The sequence below is a fragment of the Ambystoma mexicanum genome, chromosome 3p, assembly GCF_040938575.1.
Source record: "Ambystoma mexicanum isolate Mex_15411 chromosome 3p, UKY_AmexF1_1, whole genome shotgun sequence".
NCBI classification, from domain to species: domain Eukaryota; kingdom Metazoa; phylum Chordata; class Amphibia; order Caudata; family Ambystomatidae; genus Ambystoma; species Ambystoma mexicanum.
The window spans coordinates 703,578,472-703,597,485 of NC_090925.1; the positions used below are offsets into that span (position 1 = coordinate 703,578,472).

The 19,014-nt window shown below is 44.1% G+C and overlaps 1 protein-coding gene across 3 annotated transcripts in view; it reads right to left on the bottom strand.

The window, feature by feature from the left end:
* The window catches only part of GRK6 (G protein-coupled receptor kinase 6), a 729,447-nt gene that overhangs the window by 114,294 nt on the left and 596,139 nt on the right, over positions 1 to 19,014 (bottom strand). Inside the window, exon 14 of one of the 3 annotated variants that reach the window (XM_069651527.1) lies at positions 3,627 to 4,157. The exons of the other annotated variants lie outside the window; for them this stretch is intronic. Coding sequence (XP_069507628.1) covers positions 4,098 to 4,157 — 60 coding nt within the window. The 3' untranslated portion in view covers positions 3,627 to 4,097. Of the gene's footprint in view, positions 1 to 3,626; positions 4,158 to 19,014 lie in introns of those variants that run through there. 3 annotated transcript variants of the gene reach the window in all.

The window sequence follows — 19,014 nt, forward strand, 5'->3', positions numbered from 1 at the left end:
GGCCCTGATCTTTTCCCCAGGATGAGCCCTGGCTTTGTCCATAATTGGAACCCCTTTGTGCGTTTTAGGCTCAAAAACGGCAAAAATTACTTCCGGCCCTTTGGCCTGGTGGTTTAGTAGTTAATTGGCCTAGGGATTTGAGAGTGTCATACTCCTCTTTGACCGATTTTAGAGGATGCTCAACGGCTTTCCCCAAACAGAACATTAGGCTCTATTGGCATGTTTATTAGAGTTGCCCGAGTTTCCAGTTTGAAACCGGACTGGCGAAGCCATGCATGGCATTTCAATATTGTTCACTCGGCGATGATTCTGCCTGCATTAACTGTGGCATCCAGATTGTTTTTCAGGATGCAGCTTGATGCTGCTTTCCCCTCCGCTACTGCGAGGGAGTTGTGACTTGAGGGGTTCAGGTGCTGATGCAATTAGAGCTGCAACCTCATCCCACTTATGGCAGTTAAAACTTGCCAATAATTTGGAGGTGTTCGCAATCCTTGTCTGGAAGGCCGCTGAGGTGGCCACCTTTCTCCCTATAGTATAATGTTTTTTACTTTATCTGGGGCGCTTCAGAGGACGCTAGTGGTGTTCCTGCCCTCTTTCATGTGGAAGGCACTACCAACGAGTCAGGCTTAAGTTGACCCCTTGTATAGAGTGGATCTGTAGGTGCAGGCCGCAACAACTTTTCAATACATTGGTTTACGGCCCTGGTTTGGCTTGGCATCTCTAGTAATGGATGTATTTTACTTTGAATAGATTGGAGGAGGGGTATAAACTGGATCAAAGCCTTCTTATCCCCTAGAATATCCTCCACAAAATCATTATCCACCCAAGTCTCTTGGCTTTGGATTTGAAAATGCTCAGCTGCTTTTAACTGGGGTTGACTGTCCACTGGTGAATCTGCCACTGGTGCATCAAGATGGTGAGGAGGAGGCATGATGTAGACATCCTTCTCATCGAAATAATGCCCCCTCTCCCCCACCTCGGGTCTCCTGCTGTTTAGTGTCTGAATTAGCATCATACTGATCATAATCCACTGGATCTAGCTAGGGGGAGAGCAAGAGGGAGTCTGGGCGTTGCGTCTTTGCTGGGGGTAGGTAGGTGGATGCAGCAATAGTGGCTGGCATATTCTGTAGGTTGTGAAAGGCTTGAGGATTCTTCTGAACTAAATTAGCCATAAATGTCATTCTGCGCATTACCCTGTCAATGTCCTCACAGGACCATTCGGTGGAGCTAGGAATGGAAGTTAAAGATGGTAAAGATGTGTGTCTGAGGTGTTTGAGTAGGTTGCTCATTTCCTAAAGCACGTGCTAGGGTACCCTCTTGGGAATCTATACTCCTTTCCTTGTGAGGTGTATTACTACCTTTCTCCTTGTGGGAATGGTGAGTTTTAGTGGACCGGTGGCTCTTGGAGGTTCCCCTCGTCCCCCCGATATTCTTCCCTTGAGAAGCGTCTCTGGGACATGTTTTTGGAACAGTTGTGACAATTGTGAGCAACTGTAACTTTTCATCGATTTAGACGTGGGAGTCTGATGTCGAGACTCTGCTGAAGCTACGTTCTCCAATGCTCTGCTTTCCGCCTGTGTTTTCGGCATGGCGTCCGTGTCGCGTTCAACTTGCGACTTTGGGGGCCTATCGTGTGGTGATCTAAATATAGAGTGCCCATAGGACAGAGAACTTGTGGACCGTCCCCTTGGAGCCGTGTCGAGGATGGCGTCGTTGACTTTCGGCCACAGGATATATGTTTGGTGCGAGTTGCACTGTGTGTGCTACTGCAACCCGGGTGCCGTCCCTGTAACAGTGCCGCTGGTCTGTCTATTGGAGTCGGGGCTAGCACCTGGGAATCAATCGGTTCCCCGTCGCCTTTGCCGTCCGAAAAGACGGCAATGCTGCCGTCGCTGAAGTCCCCTTCACGTCCAAGGCGGCCTCAGCCTGCATGGCGTGGTGGGCCCAACGTTTGGTCTTTCGGTCCTTGAGTGTTTTAGCTTCGAAGAGCTGACAAGTTCGACAATGGCCCTCGTCGTGCTCCTGTGCAAGACAAAGATTGCACAAACAGTGCTGGTCTTTGCACAGAAACTTTTTATTGCAACTTGGGCAGAATTTAAATGGAGTGTTTTCCATGGTTTAAGGAAGGGCAGCAAGGCGAAAATAGAGAGAACAAAGGGAATAATGTATTCTCTTAGAGAGCCCCAAGACATTCCCACCCCTACTCTCCCTACTGTTAGGGCCGAGGCCCAGTGCGGCCTTCTAAGGCCAAGGTGTTTCGTCCAAGCAAGGTCTTTGTTCGACGATCGTCCTTTCCACCGCTATGGAGAGGTTTGTCGAAAGCCGGCGATAAAAGGATAGAGTACCAACTCTAATTATTTTTCAATCTATGGCGTTAGCCGAAATAGGAACTCTGCGGTTAAACGTCCGTCGAGGATGGCAGGTTAAAACCATCTGTGGGACCTCAACGTGTGAAGGACCATGGGTACATTACACTAGGGATAGTATTAATGGCATGCCCTGTCGACGTCCCTTTGAGTTTCGAAAACAACAAATGTAATACTCTGAAACTTCCACTAGATGTCGGCCTATGCATAGCATGTGATCTAAGCGGATTCCACAAGCCTCAGAGATTATATATATATCCTTCTTTGTTATCGGTAGGACTCTGCTGAGAGGTGTTTTTTAAACTAAAGTTCACCAGAAGGCATACAGAAATGTGTATAGTCATTAGGCAAGGGGATAAGGGGATGGCAGACTAGGATATCAATTGTTTGGTCAGTTCACATATTATTAAAATAGGCAGATGCAAAATAGCGCCTACAGTTATGTACAATTCCTACTAAAGAATTGGCATCTTATAAACTGTGAAGTTCAAAGAAAAAAGAAATGGGAGTCCATGTAAATCCATTGGTGGCCTTCATCATTCAGAGATGCTCTCGAAAACGCGACCATGAAAATATAAATGGGATTTTAGCATGCAAGCAGATACAAAGTTGCAACCTGCCTATTTAGAATAAGGTATTCTTACTTTTAAAATGATCATATTGCAATCTACGATGCAAAAGCTTCACATTCAGTGGAGTATTCATAAGAGCAGGGCAAGTCTGTTATAAGTATAGGATTTATTGTACTATTATGAAATCTATATTTAATTATTTGAAAAAAGGATTAAAGGAGAGTTCCGGGACTTTTTTTTTATTGTCCCTACGGTTCGGCCATGTGTTTTTAAGCATAACTCGGTAGATCGTAGAAAACTTTCCTATGGACCTTACCCGACTTTTCGTCCATTAACGCACTCGAAATCAGCCGCCATTTTCTGATAATCCTATCACTTGCCGCATCGCCCTGGCTCACCTGCTTTTGCGGCACTAAATCAAATCCCCCGCCCCTGAAACAGACTTTATCAAAACATTCATATTCCCCGCCTCTATCCGTGACGTGACTGTGCTGCGTAGGCAAACGCGCCCAGGCGTCTTCTACGCGACTCCACACAGAACCCGGAAATCAACACAGATCAGCTCACACAACACAGCGCGCCACAATTCGCAATATGAAACTGTACTTTTAAATCAAACCGCAAGATTGTAAATTTGGTAAAGTACATTTATTTGACATCAAATGTTTAGAGAATATTCAGCGATTTTCTTTTTTATTTGCTCACGTTCCAAAAAGTTCATTTTGAGGCACGCGATGTTCCTTTGCTGTACACAGGGTCTTAGATCATCTCACATTACAGCGCCACAATTCGGAATATGAAACTGTGGTTTAAAAGCAAACTGCAAGATTGTACATTTGGCAAAGTACATTTATTGGACATCAAATGTTTAGAGAATATTCAGCGATTTTCATTTTTATTTGCTCTCGATCCAAAATAGTTCGTCTTGAGGCAAGCGATGTTCGTGTGCAGTAAACAGGGTGTTGGTTTACGATAAAATAAGCTCTTCGGTCGCACTGATAATCGCATGGCTGTTCCAACAACGAGGCACTAGGCCACCACAACGGTCTGTATGTTGCATCTAGCCGTTAGTACCGCGTAAGGGCATACTTGTACTTGGCGATCGTCCCATAAAATGGTCAGGGTGGTAACGTTGTTCACGCGGAGAAGCAACTGGCGGTTAAAAAAGCCGTCCGCCGGTGTCTGGTACTCGTGACACATGCAGTAATGCATGATGTACCTGTTTGAAAAACAAACAATGAAATTAGTCTCACCATCAGATCTTTATTAAAATTATTCATTTTATATATTCGGTCGGGAAATTATTTCATAGCTAGGACAGTGCAACTGGGTTTTAAACGTCAAGGGGGGGCTGTAGGATACTGAGACAGTCCCTCAGTGCAGGGGTTGACAGGGAGTGCAGGTGGAGAGTGGAAGGGCCCAGGACCGAGATCGCAGACAGTGGACCAGTTGTAGCAGGGGAGAGGGAGAGAGAAAGCAGAAGCAAAGGTTTTGAGGTGCTTCCGTAAAAGTAGACGGTTCTCCCCAAGATAGTGCGCGGTACAAAACAATATGCCACATAGAACGAACAAGAACAACTTAACCCGTCTTTAAAGCTACTGTATAGTAATTAAATTGCGGTATAAACTCATCTAAAGAGTTACTTACATTATATTTGCATTTTCCATTGTGTCTGTGCGTAGGGCAGCCCCGAAATACCACTCCTTCTATGCCGACGTTATTTCTTCTAATGAACGAACATGAAATGGCTTTCATTTCTGAAATTATATTCATTATCGTTTCTTACGTGGTCCCGGCCTGTCAAGGTCAAAATACAATAGAACCTTATACTGAGTCGTGGGCCATTCTGGCACCCGAGAAAAAATCAAAGCAGCTGACCTTCACTTTGAACGAGCACACATTCCTAGTTAGCTACATTCAGTGTAAGGCATTCTCACAGGACTTGAAATTTACACTCCATCTTTGCATTTTGTCTGCGTGCTTTGCAGCCCCACAGAACCATAAATACGGAGACATTCTATATTTTTTGAAAAATGATTTATATTACTGTTTGGTTTAATTTAATGCGCAAATGAACAAGGTTGGATAGATACACATATTCAATGGGCCTGCGACATGAGGAGACTCGAGAGAACAGACAATCAAATTACAATCATTTAAACCGTGATGTGTATTTCTCAATGAGTTCTTCTTTAGGTGGACATGGAACAGAGGCAATGTTGGGTGGCAATGCAGTTGTCCCCTGCACAGGTTCGTTCACAACTCCATTTATGTGCCTATCTAGGACGTCAACAATAAGTTTCTCAATAAACTCATATTGCATATCCTCAAACACTGGTTTGATCACCCATTGTTTACTTCTTTTAGTGAAGGCCTTATTGTAGCGAAGCGTCCCTAAAGTTCCGGTCGTCCTACTTTGTTGACGGCCAACATTATGGTTATGTGCCAAGACCGCTAAAAGAGTCCGATTTATCATGCCCTCCATGCCAAAATGCAATCGTTTTGGCCTGTACTTGAGGCACATATTGTGGAACACCTCCAAATCTCCTGTGTGGCAGAATTCCGTGAGTCCCCTCAAAGCTTTTGTTATAGTTTTATCAAATACAATCTTTTCAATGGCTTTGTGAGTGGGTGATGAAGGAATCAACCACTTCTTCTTCCGTGCCTCCTCTGTGGACAAATGGCCATGTTCACAATTGTGGAAATGTTGGTTCGTGTTCCATCGGTGAACGTTTGTACAGTGTGGCATTACTGACCGCCATTTTTCCAGTAGAATTTCCAACGACCCTCCACATGTTTTTGAGCTCCACCAAAGATGGTTGCTGATTGACTTGGACCACTGTGAAATACCTTGCAATTCTTTTTTTTTACCTGCAGCCGACAATTTTTTATTGATTGATTTTGCAAGATGCCAAACGTCAAATTGGTGATTTATATTTTTGTACTGTTCTCTCATTGTCTTGGCAATTGAAACGTGTCTGTCCGTGGCTATCAGGTCGATCACCATTCCCCGCGATTGTAGTTCTTGCAATGATGCTACAAAGCCAACTTTCTCCATGGCCACTGAGGATGTACTTTGTGACACCTGCACGACCACCGAACTCACAATTTTCTTACTTTCCATGTCCTGAAAGTGGTAGGTGCAGTACTTGGCTGAAAATCCTGGGCTGTCGCACTGTCCATCACCGGCTAGCCTGAACCGTTTGCCCGTGAATGTACTATCAATAGACATTTTTTCCATTCTCCAAGCTTCGCTAATGGCTGGAAATAGATAATCGGTTTGGTATTTGTAGAACTGAGTTTTCGCAATGAAATGGATTCCCACAAACTGAAAGAAAGACTCTAATTTTTTAAAACTTGAACCACTAAAAAGTGCAGCCGCTGCACAAAGTAGATTGCCTGCTGGCAGTTGTCCCAGCATAGGTTGTGCAGACCATGTGAAAGGATGCTATTTTGTACAGGTGGCATGTATTTTAAGGTTAGTGCCTCGAATTGCACGAGTCACATTAATCAATGGCTCCCCACATACTTCCCCACCTACCAAATGCCCACATTTAATCCAAATAATAATATCAATCAAACAACTATCGAATACAATGAATTTGGCCTCTTTCCTTATACTGTCACTCTGCATCCCAGCTGGTTCGGCCTGTAACGTTGAGGACATGTCACTCACATGAAAGGTAGAATCTCTGATATCGTCTTCCGCTATGTTCAGTGATATTGATGGTGTTTCATTGTCGTCTACTTCATTCTCTTCCATTGCAACATCTGTTCCTTCTCCGGCGATGGGTGAATAAAACAATTTCTTCAACTTTCTCGCAGTCTTAGTTTTTGCGGGTGTGGATTCTGTGAATTGATCTCCGACTGCATCCGAACTACCAGGAGGACATTCACTATCAATGGCTGGTGGTGGTATAGCTCCGTTGTCAATCACTTCATATTCTTCCCATTGGCACGATGCTTCTCCAGTCTCAAGTCCCTGCCAAAAGGTTTGACAAGCAACATCTCTCGTTCGCTTCACTGTCTGTGTAGATCTAGTTCGTACACCCACTCGCAACTAGAGGACAGATTGGAAAAGGGGTGTTCAGTTTAAACACAACTTACAGTATTGAACTATTAACAGTGAAAAACAACATAATATAGTGACCAGGACACTAACCTTCTTTTGCTTTCTTTTCTTTGAAACTTTCTTGCCTCGAACTTCAACATCAGGACGCTGTTGCTCCGACTCGTGTGTGCATGTCTCCACTTCCTCTTGCGCTGCAACGACTATGTTTTCCTGATAAGCACATCCATCACGCACTGACGCTCCATGGACTCCCTGAAACATAGAACTTTCATTAGTATGTATAATAATATCGAAAACACAAAATGTACTTGGGGACCAATACCCACGTACATCTCAATAGCAAAACACGAATGAACGCTTTGTGGGGAACATTCAAACGACAATTATTCACGCATTGTTGATCTAGTTAGATGGAACTGTCAAGATCCATACCTCGTGCTCCTCATAGACTTCCATTGATGATATTATTGAAGATGATGCTTCAGTGACTCCCTGAAACACAGTAATTGCATTAGTATGGTTTTCTATTTTGATAAAAAGAACAGAAAGTTTGTGCAGGCGTGAACGGCTCATCTAAATAGACCTGCACAAATGATCAGTTGTCTAAAATAAATAATGGATATCTAAATATGATTCGATTTGCTCGATCGTTGGAAGTGTCACCACCCAGAAATCTGCATCAACTACTAGGGGTGATGTTCTTGTAGAAGAAGCTCCGTCATCTCCCTGAAACATAGTACTTGCGTTAATAAAGAAGGAAGTATAGCGGATGTAATCACGTCATATGATTTCGCTTCATCGAACTGTCAGTATCCATACCTCGAAATGCATAAGAACATCAAGGGACGATGTAACTGCGGTGCACACTTCTGCAAGCTGTTGCGCCGACCCGTAACTGCACGCTCCCCCTTCTTCTTGGACTAATGCTCCATCGACTCCCTGAAACATAGGACTTTCATTAGTAATGAACACAATATTGAAAAAAGAAGACACATAGGAGGGCGACGACAGAAGGACATATCAATGGCTAAAAACGAAAGAAACATTGTGTGTAACAATCACGCTACAAGAATGCAAGATCTGATGATCTCCATCGATGGAACTGTCCTGAAACGTACCTCGAGCATCTGAGTGACATCAACGGTAGTCGTCAATACGTTGGACTCCTCAGCATCTCCCTGAAAGACAGTACTTGAATTATTTTGGATAACAATAATTATAACTGAAAACAAAGACTAGAGGACGAGTACAAGGGTGTACCATTAGGTAAAATAATTACACGATAAATTAAAACTATTGATTTACATGCCTAAAACAAGTCAGTGGCAGAATAGCCAAGTAAGATTACCCGATAGGCGCTTGAAGTGGCTGATGACTGCAATAACGACACGGATGGAGAATCTTCCGCCTTCATATTGAGTGGATACATAAATGGGGAAATTATTGTTAGCTAATGCTACACACTACCGCAAGGCCGAGAGATAAATACGTAAACTTGACTCACCAGTGGAGGGATGTGGACGAATAGAGTGGGAATAGCGGTTGAGAGCAATTTTCGCCTCGCTCGCGGTGTGTTCTTCTTTATTAGCAATGATGTGGAGTACATGTCAGAGGTAAAGTGCCTGCTGCAGATGCGGTATCGATCACCCCTCTTGTCCGCAAAGACTTCTAGGACTCTACTTTCAAGCTCAGAGGGTGGATATCCGCAATATCGGACCCATTCTCTTATCTGATCTATTGTCTTAGGGAAAACATGCATTATAGTACCTTCAGATTTATTATGGGTCTTCGAAGGGCAACCGCCAATGGAACAGGCAGGCATTGTGGAAAGTTCTGAAAAGTAAAGATCAACAATTCTCTATGAATACCAATGTGTTAAAAAATTAAATGACACATAAAAGGTTCAATGCAAGGTATGTTTTGGTTCTTGGAACTATACACGTTATTCACATGCGGATAAGTATTTGAATAACTTTAAAAAAATAGAAAAATAATTTGACTAAACTCAGAACATGTGACTAGTTCCTTGCATGTACTGTCTTGAACGAAAAGAAATTGGACGCAAAATGAGTATGGTACATGGCCTTACCTTGACGAGCAAACAGTTCGATGCAGGGATCAGAGTAGTTTCTTGTCGTTCACAGGTTGCAAACTGACGAGTTTCCTCGAAGTGGTCACGGAAGTTCACAGAGACGAAGAGCAGATAACCAGCACCTTCACGGGTTGACTAGCAAAGTGCAAAGAAGTTCTCATTAGAAATATGAAGTGGGTTATAAAGAATTCGAAACAGGGGTGTGTTTGTGAATGAATGACGTGTATATGTCGTGGCATTATGCGGTTTGCAGGGGGCCGTCCAGCGTGAGGGGGGATGCTTGGCAGGAGACACAGGGTCTGGCGGTAGACATGGGAACAACAACCCATGCTCTATAGACCACTTTGAAGTGTACATGGTCTTTGGCACCTCTTGGCCTTTATCGCTCCCTGACAGCTCCACTTGCCAGCACAAGTACCCCGGTGCGAACTGCCTTTGATAGGGCGGGGGGTGGATTGGGGCGGTGGTCGTGCAGACAAGACACAGGAAGACTCGTGAATGGAGACACACTTATGTGGATTGCAGGGGGCCGTCCAGCGTGAGGGGGGATGCTTGGCAGGAGACACGGGGTCTGGCGGTAGACATGGGAACAACAACCCATGCTCTATAGACCACTTTGAAGTGTACATGGTCTTTGGCACCTCTTGGCCTTTATCGCTCCCTGACAGCTCCACTTGCCAGCACAAGTACCCCGGTGCGAACTGCCTTTGATAGGGCGGGTGGTGGATTGGGGCGGTGGTCGTGCAGACAAGACTCGTTTGCCGCAGGGCCTCACCAAGGAGAGGACATCTAACTGCATGTAAGAGGCAGGCTGCAGGATCTAGTACATGGAAGGCAGGGGGGTGAGTTTATAAATACCTCACCCTCCCAGGAGAATATATGGGTGCAGTTCACCCTGGAGACCCTGGATGCCTAGGCAGTTAGTCAGCAGCAGGCTGGCCTGTGGTGGCAAGGCGGCACGGGCCAGAGGGGGTCATCTCTGTACCCGGTCCCCAAAAGGATGATTTATTATGATCAACCATATTGATTATTTACCTATAACCATGTTTTGTATCAATAAAATCCAACGGCCTTCCTTTTATTGCCAACGCTTGAACAAAGTGGTGTGGTAAGTATTTTTGGGGGAGGAGGCAAGGCCGGGAGGCTTGATGCCAACCCGCAAAATAACATATGTATGTCTGCTGCATATGGGTTCAACGGTTATGTGGATTGAAGGTGGGCGGCCAGCGTGAGGGAGGATGCTGGCCGGAGACATGTGGTGTGACAAGACAAGGCACAGGAAGACTATTCAATGGAGACACACTAGATTCATTTAAAAAATCAAAACAACCATTGTTAAAATATATGTTGGGTTTTATTTTAGATCTTAATTTCAATTGAACATAAAATAATAAACATTACACATTGTAAAGTTGCGGTTGCAGCACATCCAGGGAAAATCTGCGGTATTGTCCACTGTCGCTGGGGAAATGTTGTCTAATGGCAAGTACCGCACAGGCAGGTATTACTCTCCGAACGCGGTGTCCGAGCCTCCCGTGAAGCCACCAAGTGAAGCAACGATAGGCCACCAGCCTGTACCACCTGTGAAAATGAAAGATGCAAACTGTATTAAAATGACAACTTTCTTATCACTGTCGATTCAGGTAAAAAATGTCATTCTGCTTTGAAAAAATGCACAACATGGAACCAATTTACATGCATTCGAATGATGAGACGACCATGAAATAGTAGTGGCATCACTGACATCACAACCAGAGTATACTTACTCGTTACTCGGATTACGCGGACGAACAGTGCCGCAAAGTTCGTGCATAAGCACCATCATCATCCTCAACACGGTCCGTGAGAGGCAGGCTTCCCTGAACTCTGGCAGCTCGGTGATGCATTGCGGACTTGGCTCGCCTTCCGAAATGTAGGCCAAGCACCCGGAATTTTCACGGCAGCAGCAGTTCTCCTCCTCAGTTGGCATTAGCTCGCACCGATTGCACGTGCACCAGGTGGAGACGCCGTCCATGCGACATGGTCCAGGCTCTTCATCCGTTGACTGGTCCTCCCAACTGCCGTCCGAATCCCCATCGTTTTCGCGTGCTTGCCTTTCCAGTAGTTCTTCCTCGGTGTACTCGGGCTCGTACATATACGGCATTATTGTAGCCATTGTGTGGTAAAGAAAGTAAAATAATTTATAGCGGTGGTACTGGTATCTGTTCACACGGGCTACAATCAACGAAGGTAGCTGACCAGAGCACAGAAACGAGTCACAGAATACTCAAAGTAACACACAGAGAGTAATGGAATCGAAAATCTGCTGCTGTGTGTTGTGAAACGGTGTGTTTTTACTTATTGAGGAAAGAGGCGTCCTGCCATTTCCATGGCGACAGTTCATTAGCTGAGGCGCAGCGATTGTTGACACGAAACGTGCTTTGGCGTTGGGAAATGGGCGGTACGCGTCTGCTGATGTCAGGCTCAGGGGCGGGGGATTTGATTTAGTGCCGCAAAAGCAGGTGAGCCAGGGCGATGGGGGGAAATGATAGGATTATCAGAAAATGGCGGCTGATTTCGAGTGCGTTAATGGATGAAAAGTCGGGTAAGGTCCATAGGAAAGTTTTCTACGATCTACCGAGTTATGCTTAAAAAGACATGGCCGAACCGTAGGGACAATAAAAAAAAAGTCCCGGAACTCTCCTTTAACTTAACAAATAAAACTGCTATTAATGTAACATTTATTCATAAGGGCTGAATATTACAATTTTCCTCATCGAACAGTTACATCTGCTCAAACAGTCACTGCCACGTAGAATTCCAGTCAGTGGTGTCTACCGCCAACATATGAGCGTAATACTCCCCAATGGTTGGATCTTGCGTATGATATGGGAAGAACGCAGGGCAGGTGTGTCCATTTGCTGTCCCTACTCTCAAAAGCAATATGCCCATTCAGTTGTAAGAAGATTTTGCACGCTCCTTAACTCCCACTCTTTTGGAGGTTGTCAGCTGCCATTTAATCAGCTAGCTAACCCGCCAAGCACGTCAATGGGCTCTCAATTACCAACCGTAAAATAGTGTTTTTTTACCCGCATTGGGAGCACAAACGGTTGAGCGCTATGGGGCTAGATATGGGTCTACCGAGCTTTTTAAATTACAAGTAGGGTTTTTGACAGTTGCATCTCCGAAGATTTAAAAGTAAATAGTGCCTTAGGGATCTTGGATTTAAACATTTGGCATAACAACTGGCAACTCCACATCACTTCTGGAGAGCAAAAATGTGCAAGAACTATATTTAAATGAAGACGAAAAAGCATTCTAATTAAACAACCATGCATTGTATAACTGGACATAACATTCTTGGAGCTGTGTAGATTTAATTTCTAAACCAAAGATTAAAACATTGCGATTTGTCTGCTATTGTGATTTGAATACCACCCATCAATTTATTTCACAATTTAATTTCGAGTACAAAGCATACAGATATATTTACGCCTTGACTCCTCTAATTCATACCGCATACAATCATGACAAATCATGTTTGTGTGCAAAGCCAGTGGAAAAAATAGATTTGCATATGCATTATACGAGGTAGTGCCTTTCTCATTTCAATGGATTATGTAAATGCGTGCACAGTATGTTTTTCTCCCTCATGCACAATCATCACTACCAGCTGATGCGGCTGCGAGTGTTGTGCAATGTAATGCCCCAATGCACTTCACCTTAGCTTGATCATGTAGCAGACTAAATTATCACAAGATGGCGGACTGGAACAGGAATGGTTCAGGATATAAATCGTTCAAAATGTAAGTTATGCGCTAAAGAAAAAAGTTCAAAACATCACAATATGGTGCGATGCAGAGGTCATTACAATTGGCTGAATTGAACACGTAAGTCAACTATTGCTCTAAGATTTTTTTTTGCATTTCCAAAATCCGCCTGGCTAGCATGGGAGTAAATTACTTAATTGTTCTCTTCATAAATACACTTCACGTGGAACCCCGAGTCTTCTCGAGTTAGTTGACAAAGCCTACCTAGGCATCACAAGGGGGAGCTGCTGTGCCCTCACCAGGGTACAGGTCCAGCCTGCACATGCATAAATCAGTTTACCAAGGCAATCCCATCTCCTTCTTTCCCTACGTTTGTTAGGAGAGATTTTCAGAACCAGCACTGTGGAACAGTTTAAAGGCCAACCTAGAGAGAACAAGGTTACAGACACTTTGTCTTGCCAAGCTCTCAGGTTACATAGGCAGACTTCAGGTGATCAGGGACAGGTGCTGAAGTACAGTTAACACAGAGACAGCCAAGTAATAAAACAGCAGACAAGTACAACAAATATACAATTTTACTAGGCCTTAAAAACAGAATTAGGAGAAACCAGTGTATATGTCGCACTACTAAACACAATATGCTACGATGTGGTTACAGCACACTTTTTTGCCAAAACATCTCATTGTAAAATATGCAGGTGGGTGGGTAAGGGGATATAAGGGGTAAATAGGAGAGGAGCTTGGGATGGAGGGGAAGAAAAGAACAATTTTCACTTTTCTTTTTAGCAAAAAACTGTTGGAAAATAACTAAATCGAAAAAACGGGTGTTGTAAGAATAGAACCCTCAAAACACACACCGGTAGGCTTGACCCTGTACGGTGGGGGTGTTGGGGCTAACAGGGACATCTCCCGATTTGAATAGGTGGCCTATGCCAGAGCCGATTCTACCTCCAGAGGCAGAGATGTGGGTAGAGCCCAGCCTTTCCCACTCTCTCCAGACTGTGCATTGTAACCAACACCTGGCACTGCTGCCTCTGCCGCAATGCTGTACGGTGGGGGTGTTGGGGCTAACAGGGACATCTCCCGATTTGAATAGGTGGCCTATGCCAGAGCCGATTCTACCTCCAGAGGCAGAGATGTGGGTAGAGCCCAGTCTTTCCCACTCTCTCCAGACTGTGCATTGTAACCAACACCTGGCACTGCTGCCTCTGCCGCAATGCCGTCATGCTCATTTCTGTCCAGCATTCTCTTTAGTCTTTTCCAGAACCAAAACTCTCACTATGCACCTGGCCTGAACCATGAAAACTAGGACTGGAACCAGGGTAGTGGAATTGAGACAAGAAATGGAATGGACTGGGATTTTCCCTGCCCAAAGGTGATGACACACCCAACACACCAACCACAGACAGACCTCCGGAAAGGGTGAGAAGTTGGAGTAGAAGGAAAGCAAGAAAGGTGGAGCACAAAGGAGGAGGAGAGAGAAGATCTAGACAGAGGGAGACAGGTCTGCTGAGAAATGGGAGGATCATTCAAACATTGCATGGGGGAGCTAGATAGAGAAGGCCACTGCGTTTAGTTTTCTCCTCGAGATTAGAAAAGACCTAGACAGTAGAGGTTGCTGTGTTTTATAATACAAAGGGGACAATCTGGTGATTAGAGTGGAAGGAGCCTAAGTGGAGGTTGAGAGAGCTGTCGGGAACCCATTAGATCAACTGTCCCAACCTTCTAAACCATGTGTTTAACATTTTTTAAACACCCTAAATATATCATCTTTGTTTGTGAATTTCTGAAGCCATCTGAGAACCAGACACCAGCAGCTGCAATGTGATGTAATTAGGCAACATGACAACTATAGAGCAACATGCTCCGCCTAAAACCTGCTGGAACCAAAATAATTCCAACTGCCATGGTCTGCCATTAAAAGCACAGGCAGCCATGTTCACAATACCTTGAACGGCATATCCTCTTGTGTCTATTATGCAAATATAAAGTTATATTGAATTAGAGGGGCACATGAGAAGAAAGTTAAAATTGCCAAAACCCCATAGCATGCCAATAATGTATGCACTTTGTTTCCATTTTGAGCTGTAGAGCCACATCTGCATTTGCGGCTGGCCCTGGAAGTTTCTCCCACAAAATACAGTGGCTTGCCCAGGAAGCACTTTGTTCACTGATGGGAAATTTGGACACCTTTCCAAGGAGAAAATGACCCATCTCCTATAGGAAATAGGTCATTGAGCCTATGAGAGCTTTAGCCTAAAGGAAGTTAAAATCACTACACAAAAAAAGGGTTAACACACTGGGTGTAGTGCTGGACCAACACCTTAATATGAAAGAGCAGGTCAGTTCCAGTGTGTCTGTCTGCATACAATTTAAAACTCCTGGAACACCTGCGCCCTTTCATTACTCAACAGAAAGCAGAGACTATTGCTAGAGCAATAGTGGGCGCTAAAATAAATTACTGTAGTAGCTTACAGATAGGAATTAATAAAGGAGAATGCAAGAGATTGCAGGTTGTGCAGAATAGTGCAATGAGAGTGGTTACGGGCAATGTTCGCAGAGATCACATTTCAGAGGCTCGTCGTAACCTTGACTGGCTAACGGTGGAATCTAGACTTGTATATCGCCTTGCTCTTCTTATATGTAAATGTCGGCATGGTAAGATGGCGGAGTATCTTCAGGCCCCGATTAGTGAAAAGGGCCTGCTCAGGTGCCAAAGGTCTAATAATACCGATGTGTTGCATGTTCCGAAATTCAATGCGGCCAATGCCAGTAAAACGGCCTTCTTGCATGCTGCTCCCTGAATTTGAAATGGACTACACCTGAGCTTAGGGGAATGAAATCCATTGATATTATAAGGAAACAAAAGACATGGCTTTTTCATTAATTCTTTTAGCACTTCAGTTTTCATTTGCCCCTGCCACTCTTGTTTTTTTTTAATGTTTCTTGTGTGTATGTCCTTTTGACGCCCTTAAGCTTCTGGGTCCATGGATAGCGTGCTATAAATTAGTAAAGTAAATCAAGGAGTGGGGTAGTACCTGAGAGCAAGAAAGGGGTCACTGCAACACAATAGTGAAAGTCCCACCAAAGAGCCAGTTACTGGAGCCTCTGATCTGATGCAGACAGGGGAGAAGCCAGAAGTACAGCACAGTTGGTAGATGACCTACACAATGGAGAAGGAGCCGGTCATCTTGACTAGTCCAGGTGCCTATTTTTTACCCTCAGCCCCCTCCCTTCCACAATGTCTGATATACAAGGCACCGCAGGTGTATATCACTAGGAATACCCTTGTTACAGCAACCAGGATTGGACCTTTAGCAGGGACTTGGGTGGCCCAATCTACTGTGGCAAAATTAATGTAGAAGCGTGTAAGAACCTGCTTAATTGAATAATCTTAGAACAACTTTGAGACGTTACTACAACCTTGCTGGGGAAATGGCTGCTCAAGTTCCCACCTGTTGGGTGATGATATTGACCTCCAAGGAAGGGTGCAGACTCTCCAATGACGTTTGTGAAACATTTGAAGCGACCTTCTAGAGGAATGCCTGACTGCTCCTGGACACGGAAGCCCAGGACTCTGCCTGCTGACATTGAAAGACTGGAAGTGTCTCTGGCAAGCTTCCAGGCTGGGAAGGTCAAAAGACTGACTACCTTTCCTCAGGGACCCTGCCATGGGTCTCACAGCTCACCCAAAGACCAAAATAGGCTGCCTTTGGCTCTCTGTAACGTCCCACTTCGAGCAGCTGTAAAGACCCCAATGGAGCTCCCTTCGACACTCTGGACGTTCAGCATATGCAAGCTATACCGACAGATATTACCTGCCTGTCCGAAGCTTCAAGCTGTGAGCCGTTGACACTTGTAGAAATACACAGCTTTGCAGGTTGCAGTAGAGTCAGCTCGCCGCTGAGGCAGAATATTCACTTTCCACAGTGACACAGCAACAAGCCTTTAAGCCTGGTTGAATCTACTTGCACCAGCTCACCATCTCCAACCAGGCTTGAAGCACAGGAGAGTTCCCACAAGAGCCCAGCTTGATGATGTGGAGACTGTTAGGAAAGTTCTTTTTATTGCTTTCATCCCATCCATTTCTATGGGACGCCCTGTGACGAGTCCTCGGAATTCATCGACAGTGCAAGTGGCATCCCAGTGCGGATGACAGCCCCTTAGAGGAAATAGAATCCCCAAGAAAGAGTTTTTAGTCCACCTCTCTCAGTTTTAGACTTGTTTGTTGGCAATATAGGGATTGAGGAAATCAATTGTGTGAAAGAAGCAGCTGATTTGGTTTGTGGCCCTTTGATGTTGTCAGTGTTGCATGATTCAAGTCCCTAAATTATCTTCTCTATAGCCCTATTAAGTGACTCCGTTTTTAAAAATGTATTCATAAATGGCAGTGTAAATCCACAAGTGTCCTAAAGGCAATCCATTTCGGAGCTCTGCCCGTCTTCAGGGCTACACTATGTACCATGCATATAGATAACAAACAACCAAGATAATCAAAAGTGACAAAATGTACCATAAATGAAAGCAGCAAAGAACATAAAACAAACACGGGATCATCAGTTTCATATTCAAATTCAAATCATTTCATTTTAGGTTTGTAAGTAACTAAACCATTTATCTGCAAATAGCTAGAAATGTTTGCAAAACTGAAAAAGATAAAAAGATAGCATAACAGAATATGTGCCTGCAAGTTAACCAATTACTCTATCCATTCCCAGGTTGCATACAAGCTATGTAAAGATAATGGAGGTTTTACCAAAGCCATTCCAGTAACCTGCATAAGGTTAACAGGCACGTTCTGCACTATGGAGTCAAAATCAGGATAGCAAAAAAGGAAAAACAGGTGTAATATATTGTCAGATCATATATTACTACAATGCTTCTTATATTCATAGCACCCCAAGCCCGAACTGGCTAACCTTGACTTTTAATAAAGGCTCAAAACGAGTACAAATGACTGTCGCAAAACTGTGCTGCTCGCACGGCTGCCATCTTACCTGTAAATGCTGATGCCAGAGGCGATGTGACGTCACGCGTGCAAGCACCTTGTGACGTCACCATCACCCTGCACGGGCCGTCAAAATAGACCATGTGGGAAAATCAGCATCTTTATATGTAAGGAAACCTTTTTTTAGCACAAATAAACCAAAATGTTATCACACAAAACAAGATTAAACTGGAGGGGGCGGTGATCCTCTTGCACAACAGTAGTGCTCAAGCACCTAGATCTGGTGTTCTGGTGTTGTCATGCTCATTGTTCATGCATCGCCATGCTCGCTCTGCACAGATTTACAATTTCCCTTTGAAGTTTGGCAAGACAGGCTTCATGTGACTAGTGCACCAAAATGTGCATTCAGACATACTTAACTTGCCCAAGTCGGCAGTGCCACAATACATGTTGTGGCTACATTTAAAGATGATAAACAAAGAGTGGAGCAAGCTACGTACCGCCTGATGGTCTTAGAAAATGCCATTAGGGTTTTCTTCAGAATGTCTTGTGTAGCGCATGTAAACAGAAAGAGGTCCATCATTGTGACACATTGTTACAGTAAGGTCAGCCACCACTGCAAAGAAACATGTAAACATTCCCTTGTCCCCTCCAAAGTCATATGATGTATGACCGATCCCATAAAACTATTTCTGGTCGATACCTATACTTATGGCGAGTGCGTCGCCATGCGGCCTATGCCCAGATTGCCTTATGTGGCATTTTAGTCTACATTCAAGCTGCACTGCTTTTTGTCTGAAAGTAATTGGGTTAAGTCACTTAGGAGTTCTTAGGGTGCTGGGGAGAAAACTATGGTTTTGACACAAGTAAACCGTTTTACCAATGCACATTTGAACAGTGTCCTAATTGGATGGACACTCCCCAGCCCTGCACACCTCTGGTACTGTCTATAATGGCAGTCAAAAGGTCTGATCCTTGGTTGGAATAGTTAGTGTTCATTCTTTATCAAAATCTCTCGAAACACAATGTTCAAAAAGATCACAATCTCGTTTAATTCATTATAAGAAAAGAAAATAATATTCGAATTTTCAAAATAATTCTAACAAAATTAACTTTGCTCAACTTGGAATAAATCCCTTTTTTGGAACCGATTATTAATTCTTCTGGTCAAAGTTTCAAGTAATATCTATAAAGTCAATTCAAACAAGTTCATCA